General features: G+C 52.1%; 1 protein-coding gene across 5 annotated transcripts in view; it reads right to left on the bottom strand.

Moving 5' to 3' along the window:
- Positions 1–454: 454 nt before the first annotated feature.
- Positions 455–20,367, bottom strand: part of Akap1 (A-kinase anchoring protein 1) — a 30,178-nt gene continuing 10,265 nt past the window's right edge. For 3 of the 5 annotated variants that reach the window (XM_048446859.3, XM_048446861.3, XM_048446862.3), the window contains 10 exons: positions 12,371–13,962; positions 9,670–9,806; positions 8,104–8,230; positions 7,465–7,592; positions 5,546–5,723; positions 3,625–3,775; positions 3,171–3,238; positions 2,441–2,514; positions 2,081–2,143; positions 455–1,620 (listed from right to left, as the gene is read on the bottom strand). In XM_048446859.3, coding sequence (XP_048302816.3) covers positions 1,546–1,620; positions 2,081–2,143; positions 2,441–2,514; positions 3,171–3,238; positions 3,625–3,775; positions 5,546–5,723; positions 7,465–7,592; positions 8,104–8,230; positions 9,670–9,806; positions 12,371–13,931 — 2,562 coding nt within the window. In that variant the 5' untranslated portion in view covers positions 13,932–13,962 and the 3' untranslated portion in view covers positions 455–1,545. Of the gene's footprint in view, positions 1,621–2,080; positions 2,144–2,440; positions 2,515–3,170; positions 3,239–3,624; positions 3,776–5,545; positions 5,724–7,464; positions 7,593–8,103; positions 8,231–9,669; positions 9,807–12,370; positions 13,963–19,759; positions 19,912–20,367 lie in introns of those variants that run through there. The other 2 variants (XM_048446860.3, XM_048446863.3) reach the window with 2 other exon arrangements.

Below are 20,367 nucleotides of genomic sequence, written 5' to 3'. Positions count from 1 at the left end.
AGCGACTTAAGAGTACATGCCAGCAAGCCCTTCATGATTAGCCCTCCGACTTGCTTTTCCTCGCCAATTCCCAACCTCGCCCTACAGAATCATCCTCCAAGGACAAGACCTTTCCTCCCCAGATCATGCAGCTTTGGCCCACAGAGCCTGTCTCAACACCCTGTCCATCCCAATGGAAGCACTCTGATGTCATCGGGACTGTGAAGGCGTGTGCCTCTCTACCTGCTACCTTCTGTGTCCTCTCCCTACACCAGACCCTGTGCTCTCTGGATAAAGAAGCCAGAGGAAGCTTGGCCACCACCTGGTGGTGTAAAATGAATGGGAAGAGCTGGCCAAAACGTCTTCCGAGCTCATGCATGGGTCCTTTTATCATGGTCCTTGGAGAGCGACCAATCATCCTCCTCAGTCCCCAACCCCAAATCTTTCCCACCACTGAAGAAAAATAGACTCAAGGTTGTAGTTTATACAATTCAAGATTTATGTAAGTCCAAGATACTTAAGTTATTCTTAAATTGCACAATGCTAAAGACAGCCTATAAAAGAGTCAAACACACCACTGCAAGGTAATTCATTGAGTTGTTTTTTTTTTTAAATAAATGTGTACAGAAAAAAAAAATCCCCAAATGGCAATCTCCTCATACAGCTTCCTGTCTGTGCACAGGCAGCCGCAGGAGCCCCTGGCTGGAGCAGCAGGGGCAGCAGGAGCCCCCCCACTGGAGCAGCAGGGGCAGCAGGAGCCCCCGGCTGGAGCAGCAGGGGCAGCAGGAGCCCCCCCACTGGAGCAGCAGAGGCAGCAGGAGCCCCCGGCTGGAGCAGCAGGGGCAGCAGGAGCCCCCGGCTGGAGCAGCAGGGGCAGCAGTCCCACTCTGTGGGATGGACTTCTATTTCCGGGTGAAGAATGTGGAAGAGTTTTGAGTTCCCTTTGTTCTCCAGTGTGTCTTGTACAAAATGTTACATTTTTAAACATATATTTACAGAGTTTGCACAAATAGAAAATGATTACAAATTACAACCAGGCTTGGCAAGATAATAGCTTCCCCTCTCCCCACTCACTGGGGTCAGGTGTGACGATTGCTCCATATTTACATCTATGTTTAAAAAAGTCTGAGCTCCTTAGAGACCTGGAGGAAGTATATAAAAACTGGCTAAACACCGTCAATTCATCCATGTGAGCTATAGAGGGATCCTACCAGTCAGTCCAAGTCTCATTCCCTGAATAAAGACTCTGAAACAGACCCTCTCAGCCAGCCCCACACCCGCCTTGGCCTGCCTGCTGCAGTGTGTGGGATTTGGGAGGGGAGAGGGGATGGAACGGGAGCAGGACACGCTGGTTAAGAGACCTTCCTTCCAACAGCTGCCAGCCGGGCTAAGCCAGCTGGCTGGCGAACCACCATCCTAAGGTTTTACGCTTCCGCAGGACTATAGAATGGGGGAAAGAAGACTCCAGAGAACAATGTTTGTTACTCTGATGTTAAATCTCTGTCCTGAGTGCCAAGCCCAATCTAAACAGTGCAAAAAAGACTGAAGTAGCTTAGGGGGCCGAGGTCAAAGGTTGGCATAGTAGCTGTCCACCCACTGTGCAAGGCCTCGCTCCACCAGCGACCGGTTTATCAACACCACCTGGAAAACAGAGTTCTGTTGAGAGTTCCGTATGGCACCGTGGGGCTAGGTCTCAAGAGAGCGTGGGTTCCCCTACCCAAGTCCCCAGTCATCAGCCAGGGACAGGTGCAGACCCAGGGCGTAACTACAACAGGCTTCTTTTTGACATGTTGTTGCCACTCTAACAGCTTGAAGAAGCCTGAGCCTTGACAGTAGGACAGGAGCAATGGACAGAGGTCTTGGGGGCGGGGGGTCTAGAGCAGGATCTCCCTGGCTTGGCACTAAGGGTACTTTGTGTTGGAAGGGGCTGTCCCAGAAGTGACAGGTTCAACAGCACTTCTAGCTTCTACCTGCTACACGCCACTAACATCACCACGCCCAGCCACGGAACCCAGTGTCCCCCGTGGCACTGGTCCACAATGCTAGTTCCCAGTTAGCCACTGCTGCCGACAGCAAGCTGGGCAGAAAGGGGCAGACTCACTTCATCTCCAACCACACTCCACAGCCGAATCAGAGGAAGACCGGTCGCACTGTAGCGTGTCACCTGGAGGGGCATGGGGCATAAAAAACAGCTTAGGCTATAATGTGCATGCTTTTAAAACTTGAGGCAAGTTCTACTATGTAACCCAGGCAGGCCTCAAACTCAGCCTGGAGTGCTGGGGTCATAGGATATGCCAGGCCTGGCTTATGCGCTTCAAGCTTGTGGTCACTCCAGGCTCATGGCCATAGGACAGAAGGAATTTAGATATCAGATCTCAGGAAGCCTGGACACTTGGCTGCACTAGGTAGAAGGCTCCACTGAGCCCCTGGCTGCTGCCAGCCTCCTGCCCCAACCACACACCTGGGCCAGCAGTGCTGTATTGCCTGTCATCTCACTCATGGCTGCATCTGCCTCGGGTGAAAAGTGGTCGTCATCTTGAAGAGAAGAAAAAGAGAAAGGCGTGTTCAGATACTCACTGGGGCAAGACAATCGTGTCACGTGCAGGCTACTCCAGATGCTGCAGACTTCAGGGCTGTGTCTAGGAGAGCCACCTTGCTGGCAGAGCCTATGCCTCTCTGACGTAGGTGGGTGAACAGAGAAGCCCCAGCTGCATGCATCCCCCAAGGCGTAGCAGACAGAAAGGCTGCCCTCGAAGCAAGCAGGCCTCAATCCACTTATCTGGAGGCCAGCTATGCAAACAAGTGTGTGCACCTCCACCAAACCAGCAACGCCCCAGAAGACAGGAGGGTATGTCCACTTTACGGGCCAAGGCTGATCCTCAAAGGCCAACCAGCTCCCACCGGGGCCAAGCAGCGTGCTGACCTCCTGCCCAGACCTCCCCGGAGCCTCAGGCCGGCACTGGGTAAAATGCAGAGCAGCAGACCCTGGATGAAGGGCCATAACAGTATTGGCATGGCCTGGGGACTTGCTTGAAATCCAGGATCCTGGGCCCCAGTCCAGGCCTACTCAACCAGAAGCTACCAGTGGCACCAACCATATTTACACAGGCTCCAGATGAGAAGGAAGGAGGCTCCAAGAAAGCCCGGTGCCCACCAGTGCCCAACCCGCAGGTGGAGGCCCCGCCTGTTACCTGACAGCGGAACCACACAGTCCAGAAGGACTTCTGCTCCTTGGAATGGCAGGGTCACAAAGTCAGACCTGGAAAGGCAAGGAAGGGAGGGTTCAACACGGACCACCAGTACTTGAATTTACCTTCCACTCAGCACAGCAGCCTATGAGCCAGGATGATGTGCACCCCCGAATGCAGGCGGGAAACTGCGGCAAGCCTGACTCGGAGGCCCTTCTTTCACCAAAGTCTCAGTCTGTCTCACTTCCGACGCCTGACACCTGGGGCTTCTCCCGCAGACCAGCCTCTAGTTACGTGGAGCTGAGGCAGGTCATCGTGTGTCTCTAAACCTGACTCCGTTAACACAAAGCTGGCAGCAGGAGGGGAGACTCCAGCCCCACCTGAAGCTGGGCAGAACTGAGCCATGCACCCCATGCCATGCAGGGTGACTGGTGACTAGCCAAGGAATCCCACTCACCTAATTTGCCGGAGCACGTCGACATTCACCCTCTTATATCCACCATAGTCCACGTAGCGAATCTCCACCTCATTGGTCTCCTCATAGGAGGCCACTACCTGGGCTCGCCACCAGGCCCCGTCCGCACCAGGGGCAGCGCAGATAACAGTTACTGCAGGGCGGGAGGACAAGCGTGTGGAACACAACGGGCCTAGGCAGGGCTGTGAGGGCTTCCCTGGTCACTGCTCCCCACCTTCCCACACGGGCAGAGGCAGGGACAATACGAGTCCTCCCAGAGCCAAAGACAAACAAGGGAATACCCAGAACATGGGAAATCCTGCTTAGTATATTCCCAAAGCGACCAAACCCTGAAAGGCCTTCCGCCTAGACCCGTGAATCTGAAATCTACTGCGGCCTGAAACTAGCACATGACCTAGTCAAGTAAAATGTAAAACTCAGCAAACGGGGTGAGGGCTGGCCTTTTGTGTGTCTGTGCACGCACATGGAGGGCAAGGACAGCTTAGCTGTCATCCTTCCAGACTGTGTCTTTTTGTTCTTTTGTTCTTGTCTTTTAAAAGATGGCTGGGAGGGTGAACCCTAGGATTCTGCCTATCCCTGCCTCCCCAGTGCTGGGATCGATCACACACACACACACACACACACACACACACACACACACACACACACTTTTTTTTTAAAATAGGGGGAAATCAAACTCATCCTAGAAAGCATTTTACTGAGTTACTGCCCAAGCCCCTGTGCCTAAAGAAAAGTCCCCAAGAGAATCAAGAACTGCCAAATGCAGAACTCAGTGGCTCAGCACCTAGGGTCCAGTCTGCTCCAGTCCACAGCAACCCTGATGGGGAGCCTGACCAGAAGGGCATCTCTAGCTCCCAGCATCTAGCCTCGGCCTCAGGCAGCCATCAAGCTGGGCATCCACAGGATAAAGGTCACAGAAGCACCCTTAGAACCTCCAGTAGCCGACTATGCCTGGTCCTGACAGACAGCAAAGCCCCGGTGCAGTCACCCTTAGACTCCAGCTTGATCTGCACCTCTCACTAAGGCACCGGAGAACCTGATGAAAATGAAAACCTCATCCTTCCAAAAGGGGACAAACAAAACCGCAACAGATAACTTCAAAATGTTCCTCATGTCTCAAAGCCCACAAGGAGAATAAGAGGAATGCTGACATTTAGTCCCTTCCCCAACGATAAAAGCAACAAAGGTACCAGTTACATCCCAGCCCCTGCTCAAGCCTTGTCTGATCAAGTCCCTTTGTTTCAGAGATAGTTTCCTAACCTGCCACGTGGCAGCAACAACCCATTGCAGAGGTGACAGATATATGCTTCAAGTGCCCTATGTGACACGGACTGCATCGTCATTCTACTTCCTGGTGACGAGCCTGGGTACCACTTGGTATCACCCCACTTAGAAGACGCAAAGCCCTGACTCCATGGCTCCATGGTTAGGAGTGCTGGCTGCTCTTACAGATGACCTGGGTTTGATTTTTAGTACCCACATGGTGGTTCACAACCACCCCTAACTACAGTTATAGGGGACCTGAAGTCCTCTTCTGGTCTCCATGGTCACCAAGTATACATGTGGCACACATACATATATGCAGGCAAAATACTCACAAATAAATAAATGTAATTTTAAAAAATTTAAAAAGAAGACAAAGTGTTGGGGCTACGATCTGAGTCCATGAGAAAAATGTCGCTCCAATCCTACTGCTTTGGTCAGTCAGTGGAAATGCTAGCTAGCTAGAAGACTCAACCCAGCACAATTCCAGGACAACACAAGAACTCAGGGATGTTGTCATTTGAGGGAGTCTCAAACAGTCTTTTCCTAGTCCAGACCAAGTGTGGGATGGGCAACCCACCTGTTCTACATGGCCTGACCAGAACCCAGGACTCTCCTTGATTGTCTTGGCAGCACTTACTTTCCACTGGGGTGGGCAAGGTGGGGATGCCAGGCTGAGAGTAACAGAGGTACATCTGCTGGTCCAGGCTGCGCAGTGCGTGGAAGGTGGGGTGTGTGTGCTGCTGTACAAACAGGTGCCCAGCATTGACCTGGTTGACCACGATGACTTCCACGGTGACACCATCAGGCAGCATGAGCTGGAGGAGGAAGAAGCAGCCAACATTGTATCAGTTCTTCTCGTGTTTGGGATATACCCCGAGGACCCAGGGCTAGTCTGTGAGCTAACACAGCCCTGGCACCCAGAGTGCAGAGGTCTGTTGGCTGTGTGCTGTAATACCAAGACCTGCCAATAGAGGCAGCCTCTCCTCAGGATCAGACAGAGGGACTCCCCAGTCCAAACTAACTGTATGTGTAGTGCTCTATCCTCACACAGGCTGGGCAAGGGTCCAAACCCTGGAGCATGCCTGCTCTCCCTCCCTCCTTACTTCTTTTGATGTAAGACTCACTCAAGGAAGGCAAATATGGGAGTGAGCAGTTTGCTCAGGACATGCCTGAGAACACCAGGTGGGCAGCCTCAGGCCCCTGCAGACCTGCAGCAGACTCCAGAAAGCATTTCTCTGCCTCTGGAAAACAAGTGGCGGCCACAGTACAGGCCCGCTGCTAAGGTCTGCAGAACTGGCGCCCTATTTACTCCTCTGTGCCTTCTACCTGGCCCCTAAATCATGCTCTCCTCCACCCCCACAGATGTCCCCTCATTCTTTGCTTTGGGTGGGGTCTGTAGGTGGGCTCAGCTCTAAGGCCGCCTGTGAAAGGGCCTAGCAGAGGCCCCGGTGCTCTCTGATTGGCTTGTGCTCCGGCACCATTTTCCCCAATGCTAAGCTAAGGTAGCAGAGCAGGGCTCTGCACACAGGAGGGTTTGAATTGCACCTTCCTGCCTGGTGGCCCCAAGAGCTTCCTTTGACTTCTGTGGGTCCTCCCAGCCCTGCAGACTTCAAAGCACCTGGAGTCTCCTTTCCAGTCCCAGAGAGCAAGCAGAACACGAGAGGAAGAAACCACATACACTAGTCACTCCATTATTTAAAAAGTGAGGCTACAGCCAAGGCGCCTGGGAAAACCTGACTCCGGAGTAAAGCATGGAGTGGGGCCCACTCCTGAATGCCCACAGTGAAAAAAAGGAACACCACCCCACCTAACCCCCTACTGTACAAGGGACTCTGGTAGGGGAAGACAGCTCAAACACCTCTGCCCTAGACAAAACCCAAAGGGGCGATTTTCCTGAAGCAGCCTGCTCAGCCCTGCTGTGAAATGCAATAGTAGTCTGCAGCAAGAGAACTCTGTGCATCTACTCTCAACAAGGGGCCCCACCGAAGGCCTGAGGCACGCCTGCTCACTGCTCGGGAGACAACAGCTTCTCTAAATTCTAGGGCTTCCAGGTTGGGGACTCTGCATTTAGCAACTACAGTCTAGGCAGTTCCTGGTGAGACGAAGAGGAGGGAATCCCGCATCAGGGCCACCACTCAGCCCAGCTGACTAGAGAGAAGAAAGGACCCATCTAAGTCTCAGCGAAACCTTTCTTGGCAGATCCTACCCAAGGCCTCTGGTAACAGGCAGTGACTCTAGGTAAAGCCCCAGCTTTTAGGAGACCACATCCAGTCTCCCAGCTCTGACTTCTTTAGGCAAATGCCTAGAGAAAAGAAAGCATGACCAAGGGGCAGGAAAATATAGTCCTCCCAGTGTGGGGTCAAGAGGCCCCGGCCTCTTGTCAGTATCTACCCTGTCTTCAGAGAACACACCGGCTGGCATGATCTGAGCTGCCTAGAGGGCAGGGCTGAGCATGGACACGCCCGTGGGCCTGTTTGACCCGTGTGCTAACAGTCTCTCCATTGGGATAAGTTTAGGGGAAGGGACAAGTAGGAGGATGCCGGCGAACATGCTCACCCAAGACGTCATCGGCAGGGAAGGCAGGGCCAGCGAAGGCAGTGGTGGCGCGTAGATATTGGTGAGGTTCAGTTCCTTAAACTTCTTCCCAATCAAGTTCAGAGCTTTGTCTACATGGTGCTGAGAGCCTAAGGGACAAGGCACACGGCCACCGTAAGAGAGAAGTGACAGCAAGCACAAAGCTACCCACATGCCACGCCATAGGATTCTAATGTGCCAGGGTTTCTAAGGTGCCAAACAGTTGGCTTCGCTTTAGGAATAAAGTTATTTAAATCCACTCACCTCTGACCTTTGCCAATCTGACCCATGCTTTGAACACAAAAAGAAGCTGACAGATGGGAAAGGCACGGATGGCTTTGGCCAGAAGGCACCTGTGCTCTGTGAGGGAAATCTGGGTGACACACACTGTGCCCCAGGACCCTGGCCCTATCCATTGAGCACCCATCCTGACCCTGGCCAGACAGAGAGATGGTGCAGAGGGCTAGTGTCTCCTGAAAGCAAGCACCTGAACTGAAAGAGCCCGAAGAGGTCTCCAGTGTGCCCTCTACCTAGAAACCTACGGTTTCTGTTCAGAGGCTAAAACTCCAAATGGACAATTGCAACCTGGACGCTACTGCACAGGGGAGACTCAGCACTGACCTTCTATGTGGCAGATCTGGATGTTCTGGGTGTAAGGCAGGGTGGAGATGTAGATCTTGGCACCTGATGTCTGCTTCAGAAAACTCACGTACCGACCCTGCTTGCCAATCAGTCGACCGACTAAGTGCTTCCAGGGGGAGAGGGGGAGAGGTGAGGAAAACAGGAACCCAGCTCCTCACTACCCAAAGACCTAGGCTTGTTTTGTGTAAAGTCAAGCTCACAGTTACTTTTCAGAACTGTCCTAAGCACTTAGGTTCAACCATAGAACCTATCGAACAGACAACACGATCATTTTACACATGAAGAGAAACAAGCCGGGACACGCTCGGGGCCCACCCAAGACTACACAGCTGCTGGGCAGTCCAAGTGGGCAGTCTGGCCTGGGACTCAGCATCTCATCCCAGCCATGTGGCCAAGATGCAGAGCATTAAAGAAGCAGCACCCCTCCTACACACACATGTACGTGCACACACGTATGCACACACACACACACACACACACACTCACTCAAAGCTTCGCTGCTAGAAGGGTCGACTCTAATTCCTCACATCCTTGCCCCTCTAGTGACCACAGACAAAGAAACAGGTGGGGCAATGGAAGCCTAAGAACACTCAGGCTCCCACCCCGCTGCGGAGGGACAGCATGTCCGAGGGACAGCATGTCCAAGGGCCTAGTGCACCAGAGTTCAAGGCAAACAGAAGACACCAGACTTAAGCACGATGTAAGACAAGCTCTGCAACAATTCTAAATGACCCCGGACCTGGAGGGTAGCAAGGGACATGGTCCCTTCACCCAGAGCCTGCCTTACCATGCCCTCTGTGACCACTGAGGGCAGGATTGCTAATAAGGTCACTGGGGAAGAAAAATTACCACGGGAGCCAGCAGCCCGGGGTCAGCATAGGAGTCTTGACCCCAAGTTCAGAGTGAGCCAGGTCTCCAGCTCAGCACGGAGCCAAGTGCCCTGGGAGTAAGCAGTCTGCCAATTCTGAGTCCCAGCGATAAACACTAACAGGTTGTTAAGTTCTAAGAGCAAGGGGCTGGAAACCACTGGGGACTGGGGAGCAACAATGTCCATACAGTGAACAATGCAGCTAAAGCAATGTAAAGACTAGCATGGGAAGAGTAAATGGTTAACTATGCACAAGTATTAATTAAAACACCACAATATTGGTTTTAACAACCAGAGTGTGAAGCAAGAAGGAATGGGTGTGCCCCTAACTGCTGCCAGGCGGGCTGGAGCTGACCTGCCTTGGCCCCTAGGCTCTCCGTTCTCTACAGTTTAAGCTCCCCTGTTATCAGTACACCTCACAGTGCGGAGCTGGTAGGGTAAGCTCCCCTGTTACCAGTACACCTCACAGTGTGGAGATGGTAGGGGTCTGAGCGCAGCCCACACAGAGGAGCCTGGAGGACTAGCAAAGCATGTGAGCGAGTTAGAACCCATGTCAGACGGCCTGCCTGCAGCTTCCCAGCCTGGCTCATCAAATTCACAGACCTTCTTTAAACCTGGCATTAAGGGAACTTTGACCTCCCACAGAAACTGGCCTAAAGGAATGTTACCACCCTTACCTTTGGCACCTCTATCTCCCAGATGATGAGGTCCACCTTCTTAGGGCTGGAGCTTGCCTGGACATTCTGGAGGCTGTCAGGATTTGTAAGCCCACAGCAGCTGTCCACTGAATCCATGCTGTTCCCGTCAGAACCTGCTGGGAGGAAGCGGCATATACACATACACACACACAGAGACTCCAGCTCAGCCCTAACTATCACAGCTTCCCAAATCCCCAATATGGGAGGCCCTGCACACCTCCCTTCTGCAAGCCTGGCAGACACCACTCAGCTCACAGACTAGAAGGCTCAGTAAAACCCAATGAAAGGAGGCCTAGGGTACCCATACACCTAATTTTAGCCTGTCACTTAACAGTCCTGCTGGCTTATTTGGCAGCCGTACCTAGCCACAGCTGCTGGGTCAGACTCACACGTAATAAGCTAGGAAGAGACACACTCTGTGCCCAGGGAGAGGCATATACATGGTGTAGCGGAGAGGGAAGCTAACAAGATGGCCCACAGATCCACACGGGCCGGGAGCAGGCCTTGACCCTCTTGTCACGACCGCCCGTTCCCTTTCCAAGTGTCCCGGCCTCTCAGGTCAAGGACCTCCAAGGCCTCAGGCCCAGGTTAGGGATATGGGGATGGGGGTCTGGGGTAGGTTGGCAGTCACAGTGATAGCCTACGGAGGGTCCCATTCTCAGTCCTGATCAGGGCCCGCTGGTCTCGGCCAGGTGTGGACAAAGGCTGGTGAGCTTCCTCCCTTCCCCGCTGGGCTTGGCTTGTGAAGCTCTGAATATGGGGTGGCTCAAACAGCCCCTGGTAAGCGAGACAAAGGGTCTGTGACTCTGACACCAACTCTGGCTGTTCAACTCTTCCCAGGACATGACAAAAGGACCATTGCAGAAGAGGAAAAGACCAAAGGAGCACCAGGGACCATCAGCAAGGTAAGATACTCGGCTCTGGCAGAAATACCAACTTAATGGCCTGAAACAGATCACTCCTGAGAGCCGACTAATTAGGCTATTTTCTATCCAGTTTTCCCAAACTCAGGACTAACACTTTTCCAAGCAAGTAACGGTCTAGATATAAAAGACTAAGGCCTAATGGAACTCTCCACCCCTAGGCAAAAAAGAGAAGAGTCACCTCCAAAGTGACCTCCCTCAACACTAGGCTTGAGGCAAGGACCCCACCCACCCACCTACACACTCAAGAAAACTGCTTGGCCAGTCTTCTGGAAGCAGACTGGTTGGGGTTTTACTGCCACAAGGCCCTTGGCCTTTATCCAAGAGAACAGGACTGGCCAATACCTGCAGTTCAGTGGCTCCCAGGAGTAACTCAGAACCATACTAGGCCTTCAGCGGGCTGCATTCATTGACCAGTTTCCAGCTCCCTGGGCCAGGCAGTCCTGTTCCTGCCCCCCCTGAGCCTCAGCCCCAGGGGGAGCGCACAAAGTAGGGTTAAGGCTAACCTGAGAACACCAGTGCTCTATCCTCAGGCTATGACCAATGGGAAACCCTGAACCTCCCGCCCGCTGACTATGGTCTCCTGCTATGCTCAGAAGCCTCAAGGCATCTCTGCACAGCTGCTATAAATCTGTCCAGAGCTGGAACAAGGCTGAGGAGTTCATTACAGTAACAGGAATCAGGAAAATAGAAACTCCTTTACTCAACATGTTTTTAAAAACCTTTCTTTTCGCACATTTTAAGATGCAAATTTTTTATCTTAACATTTTAGCACTCCAGCATTGGGATGTAGTTTACAGTATCTGGCCTCCCACAGTTACAATGGGCAGAATTTGCCTTCTTTTAGAGCTACGTAAAATCATCGTGGTCTCAATCAACAGCATCTTGGGGTGACAAAATCCAAAGTGTGGTGCCCCCCAGATTCTAATGAAAACAGTAAAACACCCGAGAAAAATTCCCAAGCTTCCTGGATGAAACTGAATGGTTGGGAAGAAACAAGCCATGAGTCGCTTGGAAGTCACTGGGAGAGAATCAGAATACCCCTGGGGAGCTAGAGCAGGGTCAGGAGCTGCTGACCTGTATGTTAGCGGTCTGAACTGTCTACGCTGGGGTCAGCACTCGAAAAACCCAGTGCACCCTCCGTTACCAAAGTGCCCTCTCTCCCGGGGTGGAACTGCAACTGCACAGAAAAAGGACGGCTGAGGCTCTGCAGAAGGAGGTCACAGCAACAACCCAAGACAGCGCGAGCCGCCCACCAGTGCTCAAAGCTATGGCTGTCCTGGGGGAACTTACCCTGCGAGGGCTTCTGGAGGAGAGCAGGTGGAGACATGGAACAAGCACGTGAGTAAAGGAAGTCAACCATTAAGAGGTGCTCACCCATCCCTGGAGCTTGGGAGGTACCGTTAAGGGGTCCTCATCCTTAGAGGCCCACCAAAGAGTGGGTGTCCAAATGAGAAGAGGCACTAAGGCTGGCTGGTGAGCCCAATAGCCCTGGTCCCTTCTAAAGGTTGGGGGAGCGTCCCTGGCTAGACAATCCATGGACAACTCTCAATGCCTTGGGGCCTCATGGCCACCTGACTTCTCGGGTACCCACCACCTCTTGAGGTGCCCAGTTGCGCAGGTGTCTGGATAACATAGACATGGGCAGCGTCACTTCGTGGCCCACGAGGCAGAAGGGAAGGGTGGCCAGTAGCTTTGGCCTAGCAAATAATGGGAGCCCTCCCAGATTCACCAAGAAAGCACCGTGGTCCTCCTACCTCCTGAGTGATCTGCTTCTGCATCCACGGTCCATCCATCCTCAGTCCCCAAGTCTGAGAACTCCTCCTTCAGCACCCCATTGCTGAAGGGCTCAGTACTATCTGGCAGTGGTGGGGTGACAGCTTTGTCTCCGGGGCTTGAGTTGGTCTCTGTGCAAGAGTCTTCAAACCCCGAAGTACTCAAAGAATCTGAGCACGGCCCCAAGGTGGTCACTGAAAGGACACCCTGCCTGTTGTTGGACATACAGGTGACAAAAGTGTCATCTCCTCCTGGGGAACTTGCCCCATCCAGAGACTGTCTCAGGAGGGGAACTGGTGCTGGGCAGGGGGCCAGGGAGATGTGATGTGCAGAGTTCTTTGGCTTCTGGTCCTTGGTGGGGCTTGACAGAGGACTGCTAAGACAGCTCACATAGGTCTTTGGTGGCGAGGCTTCTGCTAATGGGCTGGCAGTGGCGTTTGTGCCGGAAGCAGGATCTGGGGTGTCTTGTCCCAGGCCAGTTTCCTGGCTGGCTGGGACAGAGCTCTCCTCCAGCTCCTGAGGCTGAGTGGCCGGGGTTGGATGCACTTGTGCCATTGTCTTGCCCATCGTAGTGGCCCGCATCTCTTCGGTCGCTTCCAAGATCACCTGGGAGATAATCTGGAAAGCAGCCTGCTCAATCTGATCATTTTTTGGCAAGGTCTCCTCTTTGACCCGCTCACTAGCCAGGTCTCTGTTCCACGTATTGCTACCTCTGACCTGGGGTACCAACACGTCCTCATCCTTAACCAGCTCTGAGTGAACCGGCTCCACAAAGCTACCTGGCAACTTCCCAACAACACATTCTTCCTTCTTTGCAAGCTCAGTCACCTTTGGGGGGCCACCGCTCACCTTTTCTCCTCCACCTCCCCAGGGGGCCAGGCTTGGAACCTCACTTTTCTTCACTTCTGAGATGCATTCCTGGGACAACAGGACTTCCTCTGGTACACTTTCCCCCAAAACAGCGTCTCCAGTCCCCTCAGCCCCGCCTGTCTCTCTTACTTTCTCTCCAGAGGCTGCACACTGGCCCAGCCAGCCCCTTCCAGGTGTTTTGCCCAAGGTAGAATCTTGCTTATACCCTTCCACTGCTTCTATGGGGAAGGACACTTCCTTTGGGAGAAGGGGGCATCCAAGAGGAACAGATTTGGCTTCGTCCCCCATCAGGGAGAGTTCCACCTTTGAGTTGTCATCTCTACATGGCTGCGACCTGGTGTCTACATTGCTGGGGAGGCAGCCTGAGGACTCTGATCTTCGGCGAACCTGACGAGTCCTTGGCAAGGCTGGGGGTTCTATAGAAGATTTGCCCACAGAGAGCTGTTCCGGTTCTGGAGGCTGTGTAACACTGGGGGGCACAGACAGGACTTTAGTACAGGCCTCTTGACTGGGGAGTCGGTCCTTGATGGCAGGGCCAACCTTCAGTGTCTCCATCTGCTCATCACTGCGGCTGAGTCGATCTTTTTTACGAGAGAAAAACCACCACCAGCCAAGGAGTGCTAGCATTCCAGGCAACGCCAAGGGGAAGAGTGAACGGAACTGGATTGCCATCTTGGAGGCGAGGTGAAGAAGCTACCTATGCCTAGGAAAAATGAGGATAGGAAGAGATGTTACATAAGCCAGTTAGGCAGTATAGAAAGCTGGGCACAGCAGTGGTGCACCCCTTGAATCCCAGCACTTGGGAGCAGCGGTCAGGGTCAAGGCCAGCCTGATCTACATAGTGAGATTCTGTTTCAAAAAAACAAAACAAACAAAACCAACTGGGGGTACAGGGACTGTGCACTGATGTGGGGACTGTGCACTGACAACCACTGGGGGTACGGGGACTGTGCACTGACCCAGTACATTACACCTGCACATGGGTTTGTGTTTGGTTGCAGAGAGAGACAATGTAGATGCCTCAGCACTCCCTGACTGGCTCTCATGTTCAGCAGCGATCGAGAACACTTTTCTAGGACTGTCGTTCCTTCAAGGGTGGTCTAGCGACCAAAGCCGCTACCCACACCCTAAAACCTGCTAGAGGCCCAGCCCTACTCAATCACGTTTGCACTTTAACAAGATCCCCAGGAAAGCTCGAGGCACCTAGATACCCCCAAATGAAGGGGATGACGGAAGTGCCGGGAAAAGAGGTCAGCTGTTGAGAGGTACCTCGGAAAGCAAAGCAAGGAGACTGAGCAGTGGCCAGGGCTCAGGTGACCTGCAAACACCCCTCCGTGCGGGAGACGCCTATGATGCTATTGTGGCGGCTTCAGATTCAAACAGCTCCATCCTGCATCATTTCTTCCTCAACCTGCCCATCCATCCTCGTTGGGAGCCTATCACCACCTGGGCGGCTAGATAACCCAGCGCAACGCAGCTGAGGAACGGGAACCTAGCTTCCACCTTACTTGCCAGCTGATCCATAAGGGAAGATGTGCAGTGTGAGCCAAAAAAAAAAAAAAAAAGGAGAAATGCATACTACCATTTTAGGGCATTAGTAATAGCCTGGAAAACATTATAAGCATACCCTATACCCTATGATCCATCTACAAACAACATTTACCTGTGCATAGGCAGAAGCCCTTCAGAACCCCCACCAAGGTTATTGTTTGACACCAAGTTGGAATTAGCCCCTTTCAGAGCAATGATCACTAAATATACTGTAGAATCGTCACTAATTGGCTGTATTGGTGTTACGGAAATTGTGCACGGACGGAAAACACTGTAATGATGAAAACCAAAGCATAGCTGGGGTTGAGGTGTAGAAACCTGACTCAGACTAAGCCTTCAGCTGGTGGAGAAAGGCAGTTTCTGCAAACTGATTTTGCATAATGCAACTGTGAACTCATTACTAGTATGGTCTTTTTAGTTACATAGATTTGTTACAACTTCTAAGGCCACCAGGTTCTCCCAGCCAGCCCTCACTGCCTACCTGTTACAGGCCAGGGCTGGCATCCCCCACCTCCACCCTGAACACTCCAGCTGCCCTTCCCCCAGAGGCTCTTCCCTACATATAATCCAGACATTTTGGTTACCCTTCCGTCCTGTACCTTTGACCTCCTGGCTGCTGCACCAAGTTCCCCTCTCCCTTCTCCTTCTCCCTTCTCCCTCATGGCCCAGCTGAGCCTGGGCACGTCCACTCGGGACTCCCAGATGGCCTCTACCTACATTCTCCCTTTTACCACAATAAACTTTCTCCTCCACCAAACCTTGGAGCAGTCATGTCTTTCCTTTTTATTTCTTTATTTCATTTTATTCCTTTTATTTTTTTTTCATTCACACATATCACCAAAGAAGCTTTAAGATTTATTTTATGTATCTCAAGTGTTTTGTCTGAATATATGTATTTGTGTGTGCCTGATGCCTTTGGAGGTCAAATGAGGGCATCAGATTCTGTGGAAATCGACTCGTGGGTGGTTGTGAGATACCTGTGGGTGCTAGGAACCAAGCTCAGGCCCCTACAAAAGCAGAAAGTGCTCTTAACCACTGAGCCATCTCTCCAGTTCCCTCTTTGAGGAAGTTTTTACTTTGTTTTATTGGTATCCCAGGTTTTATTGGTATCCCTTGGACTTTCAATTTTCCTGTTTCAGTCTCTCAACTACTATGACTATCACTGAGTTACAAGTATGAGCCACCACCACACCCAGATTCAAGGAAGTTCTCCAGGGCCTGAGGCCAAGGTGGCACCCAAACCAATTCAATCAGAATCTGAGACCCAAGAATCAATACCAGGTTTGCTTGGTTTAAGCCCAGGTGATCCCAGTATTCAGTCAGGCTTGAGAATCTTTGATCTGCAACATCCTCCACACACTCAAAACACAGCAGCAAGATGGGACTCACTGGATCCACGGTCAGTGTCGTTCACACAAAGGAGTAAGAGTAACGAGACTGTTCAGGAGAGAAACTTGTACCTGGCAGGCAGAGCACACAGCCCAGACTCGGGAAGGCGGTGCCCAGCAGGTGCGTGCTGACAGGAGCAGCACTGGAGTCTGAACATGGCCTCACATTTCTATGTCTGACCCCTTGCTAATAGGCAATCCTTCCCAGCAGGACTCACGTCTGTAACTCCTACAGAATTCTAGCGTTCTCTGGCCTCAGGAAAAAGACTCAGTGGAATGGAGTAGACAAAAAGAGAACAAACCCACAGCCATGCCAACAGAGAGCAGCTCTCCCTTCTAACACAGAGAAAGCCAAGACCAAGGTCATGATATGTGTGAGAGACAGCTTGGTTCCTCAGACAGAAATGGAGAAATGGCTTCCAGTCCAGTAGGGAGGAGCTCTGCTCCCTTTGAAACTAAATTGAAGCCCACAGTCCCACCTTCTCTGTTAGAGGTCACTCCGCTCTTACCTCCTCAAACCCCAGGAGCTAGCTACGCCACAAAGAGAGGCCCGACAGCAAGCCCTCCAATCCAGCTTTAGTCCAGGACCTGGCTGGTCCACACTATGTCCAAGGCCCACCATGCCAAGGGCTCCCTTCCATTACTTCCCCAGCTGTCCCCAGTCCTAGTTCAGACAGAATGCCCAGGACCAGCACCTTCCTGCTGCTCTGAGCTTAGCACCACCACAGCCTATCTAAGACTCCCTTCCCGCTGGACTCATTCCCAGAGACTGAAGCTCTAAGCCTCAAGCCTACCCAGTACAGATAACTCTGTTGTAGGACTTCAGCTGAAAGGACAGCCCAGGAAAGCAGTTGTGGTGACATTTCCCATCCCGTTTCCCTCTCTTGTGCTAACCTGAGACCAGCCAATACAATGAACCTAGAAGAGATTCACAATGCCCACTGCTCCATAGCCCAGAGACCCACTGCTCAAAGGGGTGAGCGCTCAGGACAAAGCCCCTCTCCCCAGGGTCGTTTCCAGGCAAAAATCGAGAGTGAAGGATCCCCCCCCACAGAGAGCAGGGATTCTTTGTCCCTGCTTCCCAGACAGTGGGTGGGGCAGCAGCCATTCTCTGCTGAAAGGAGCCCCTGGGACCGGCAGCTACACACCCAAAGGCCTTGTAGGCAGACCTAGCTGTCTTTTTTAAGCATGTCTGGTACCAGGAGGCACCCACAGGGGGCTCTCTATGGCAACTGATGCCCCTCCACCAATTCCACTTCCTAACAACCAAGAAAACAAACAGCCTCTCTTTTCCTAATCTCAAACCAGTCTCGTGTCAGTCAAACAGCCCTCTTGGGAATTTATAAAAGGCCACTCCCCTACCCCCAGTGTACATGGTCTGACATATAAGGGTTGACATAGTAAAAAAAAAAAAAAAGAGGTGACATAGGATGTGCCAACCTATGTAGGACTGCTGTGCATGCACCTACAGGAATGTGCGTGCACGCGCGCGCGCGCGCACACACACACACACACACACACTCCTTCAGCCTCACAAGGCTTCCCACTACCTTCCTTCCCTAACGAAGCCTGTCAATTACTCTTTGTCCCAAGCATTTGGGTTTTGGTTTTTGTTGTTTTTGGTTTTTTGAGACAGGGTTTCTTGGTGTATCTCTGGCTGTCCTGGAACTCGCTCTGTAGACCTCAAACTCACAGAGATCCGCCTGCCTCTGCCTCCCGAGTGCTGGGATTAAAGGTGTGCGCCACCACCGCCCAGCTGGCATTTGGCTTTTAAACCTGGACTTCCCGAGATATAAGTGGACTGAATACAACAGGGCCCAGAGCCCCCACACTCTACACTCAAGTCAACTGGAAGCTGCCAAGGCCAGCTTCTCCCCACGGGAGGCAGGCTGCCTGAAATCAGGGAAAGCCTCCCACAAGGATGCTTACAGACCTGCCCTAGGCTGATGAGGAGGACACTCAGCTATTTTGAATCTGCTGGAATTAAACTGTTGCCTGCTTATTTTTAGCAGGTCCATTTGCCCAGGAATAGATGCATGCTGGCTTGTGGCCAAGCAGTCACACAGAGCTGCAGGCAGGCACGTGCTACAGCCAGCAGTCTCTGCATTCAACTGCTCACTCCAGGTTCTAAAAGGATCCCTTCTCTTTCCACAAATACCTGTGGCTTTTCAGAACGGCCTTTGGGGAAATAATGGCCTCACTCACAAACCTGTAACCGCAGTCGAGAGCCTTCTAAACAAGAAAACAATCGCTGGGAATGGCAGAGAACGGTGTTGGCCCTCGTGACTAAGCCGTTACTGGGAAAAGGGACTACATGTAAGGGACAGGAAAGTCAATCATAACAACAGCAGCTTAGGAGCCAAGCTTCTTGATTGGAACTCGAACATTCCTCCCACCATCCCAGTGACGTCTCTTCGGAAAGTGTGTGCCCTGGTCACTCCATCTCCTGAGCAAAGCACAGCCAGCTCTCCCTAAATGAGCCTTCCCTTCAAGGCATCCCCCCCACCAACACACACACAGAGGCAATCAAAACCGAAAGCCTAGCTGGCACTCCTTTATTTCCTGTATGGAAGAGTAGCAAGGAGCTTGCAAGGGAAGTTCCCTGGGGTAGGAGCCGAGGAGAGGAAGAACATGCACTCGGGGTTCCCTGTCTGGCTACAAAGGAAAAGACCCTCTAGTTTCCATCAGCAGCATCTTCTGAACTCTTGGGCTAGCTGCTCCCTTGCTTACTCGCTTATCCATATCTGTGCATGATGCTTGTAAGGAGGAGTTCTTCTGCCAGAAAGCAGCTCAGGTCCGGGGAGAAGGCTATCCCAGACTGGAGCACACACCTGCACCCAAGTATTGGAAGAGTACACCAAAGCTTTTTTGAAGCCCAGGATTAAGGCTGAAGAGATGGCTCAATGGTCAAAGGCACTAACTGCTCTCCCAGAGGATATAGGTTCTGTTCCCAGGACACATAAGGGGGTGTATAAGCATCAGTTCCAGGGTTTCTGCCATCCTCTTCCGGCCTTCCAGGCACACATGCAGTATTCACACAAATATGCAGGCAAAACACTCATGCACATAAAATAAGTAAATTCTTTTTAAGGCCAGGATTTCTATGAGTTGCAATACATATGGGGGAGAAATGGCATTATCATGGTTCTGATACCTTTAAGAGCTTGCTCCAGGGGAGCAAACGCCCTGGGCAGGGCCTGAAGGTGTCCTAGCAGTTGACCTAAAGAGCTGGTGAGGAGGCCTGTGACCTTTATAGTCAAGGTAGTGGCAGCCTGGTCAAAGTGGGGCAGATCACCAGAGGTAACACTGGGGCAAGCCCCATGTGGTGACGCCTGTCCAACACTGGCAGTCAGCCACTTTGCCACATGTTACTGAGCTTACTGAGCACTTGAAATATGACAAAATGGGACTGAAGAACTCAGTTTCTAATCTTACATAAAGTTAATTTAAATATCTACATGCTGGTGGCCCCAGTCCCGAGGGCAGCACAGTACCAGAGGGTTTTCCCAGAAAAATCCTGACACGAGAGGTCCTGACCAAAGTCATGAAGCCAGCACCTACCTTGCTGGCAGAGTGCACTTTTGCCACTGAGGTGGGGGGTGATGGTGAGCCGGGGCCACTCTCCCACAGCAGCATGGCTGGGGCCCAGGATCACAGTGATGGAGCCATGCCTCAGGTGTGCCGGTCTTAGCCCAGCGCTGGTGTTCCCTTCATCCCTGGGGGGCTGAGCAAGCTGTGACTCATGACAGTGCCTCAAAATTCCACATTAGCTCATAATGGGCTAGCCAGCCTGCCCAGGGTTAGCCCTAAACTCTCCATTGTGACAGTCTGACAGGACAGCAAACAAGCCAGTACAGGCAGGCAGACAGGCTGACAAGACAAACAGATGCACCCCTAGGGTAGCTCTAATTCCTTGCATAGGTAGGCCAGCTATCAGGACATAGTGGAATACTTTCTCAACCTGCTTCACAGTAGGAGGACAGAAGCTTAACAAAACATCTAAGAGAAAGACCTGTTTGGTGAAACTTCTCTGGCCAAAAAGGAAAACTAAGGTCTAGAACCAAGCAGCTCAGTTAAGAAGAGCTAGAAGTCAAAACTCCTATCCTAGACACAGTGTCTTCCTTGCCAGCCCAATCAGTAGTTAACTAACTTCTGGTTTAGAGAATCTG

This window comes from Myodes glareolus, chromosome 9 (assembly GCF_982192425.1).
Source record: "Myodes glareolus chromosome 9, mMyoGla1.1, whole genome shotgun sequence".
Classification (NCBI taxonomy): Eukaryota; Metazoa; Chordata; class Mammalia; order Rodentia; family Cricetidae; genus Myodes; species Myodes glareolus.
Note: the sequence above shows the minus strand (reverse complement) of the source record. Positions and strands in the feature narration are given on the sequence as shown.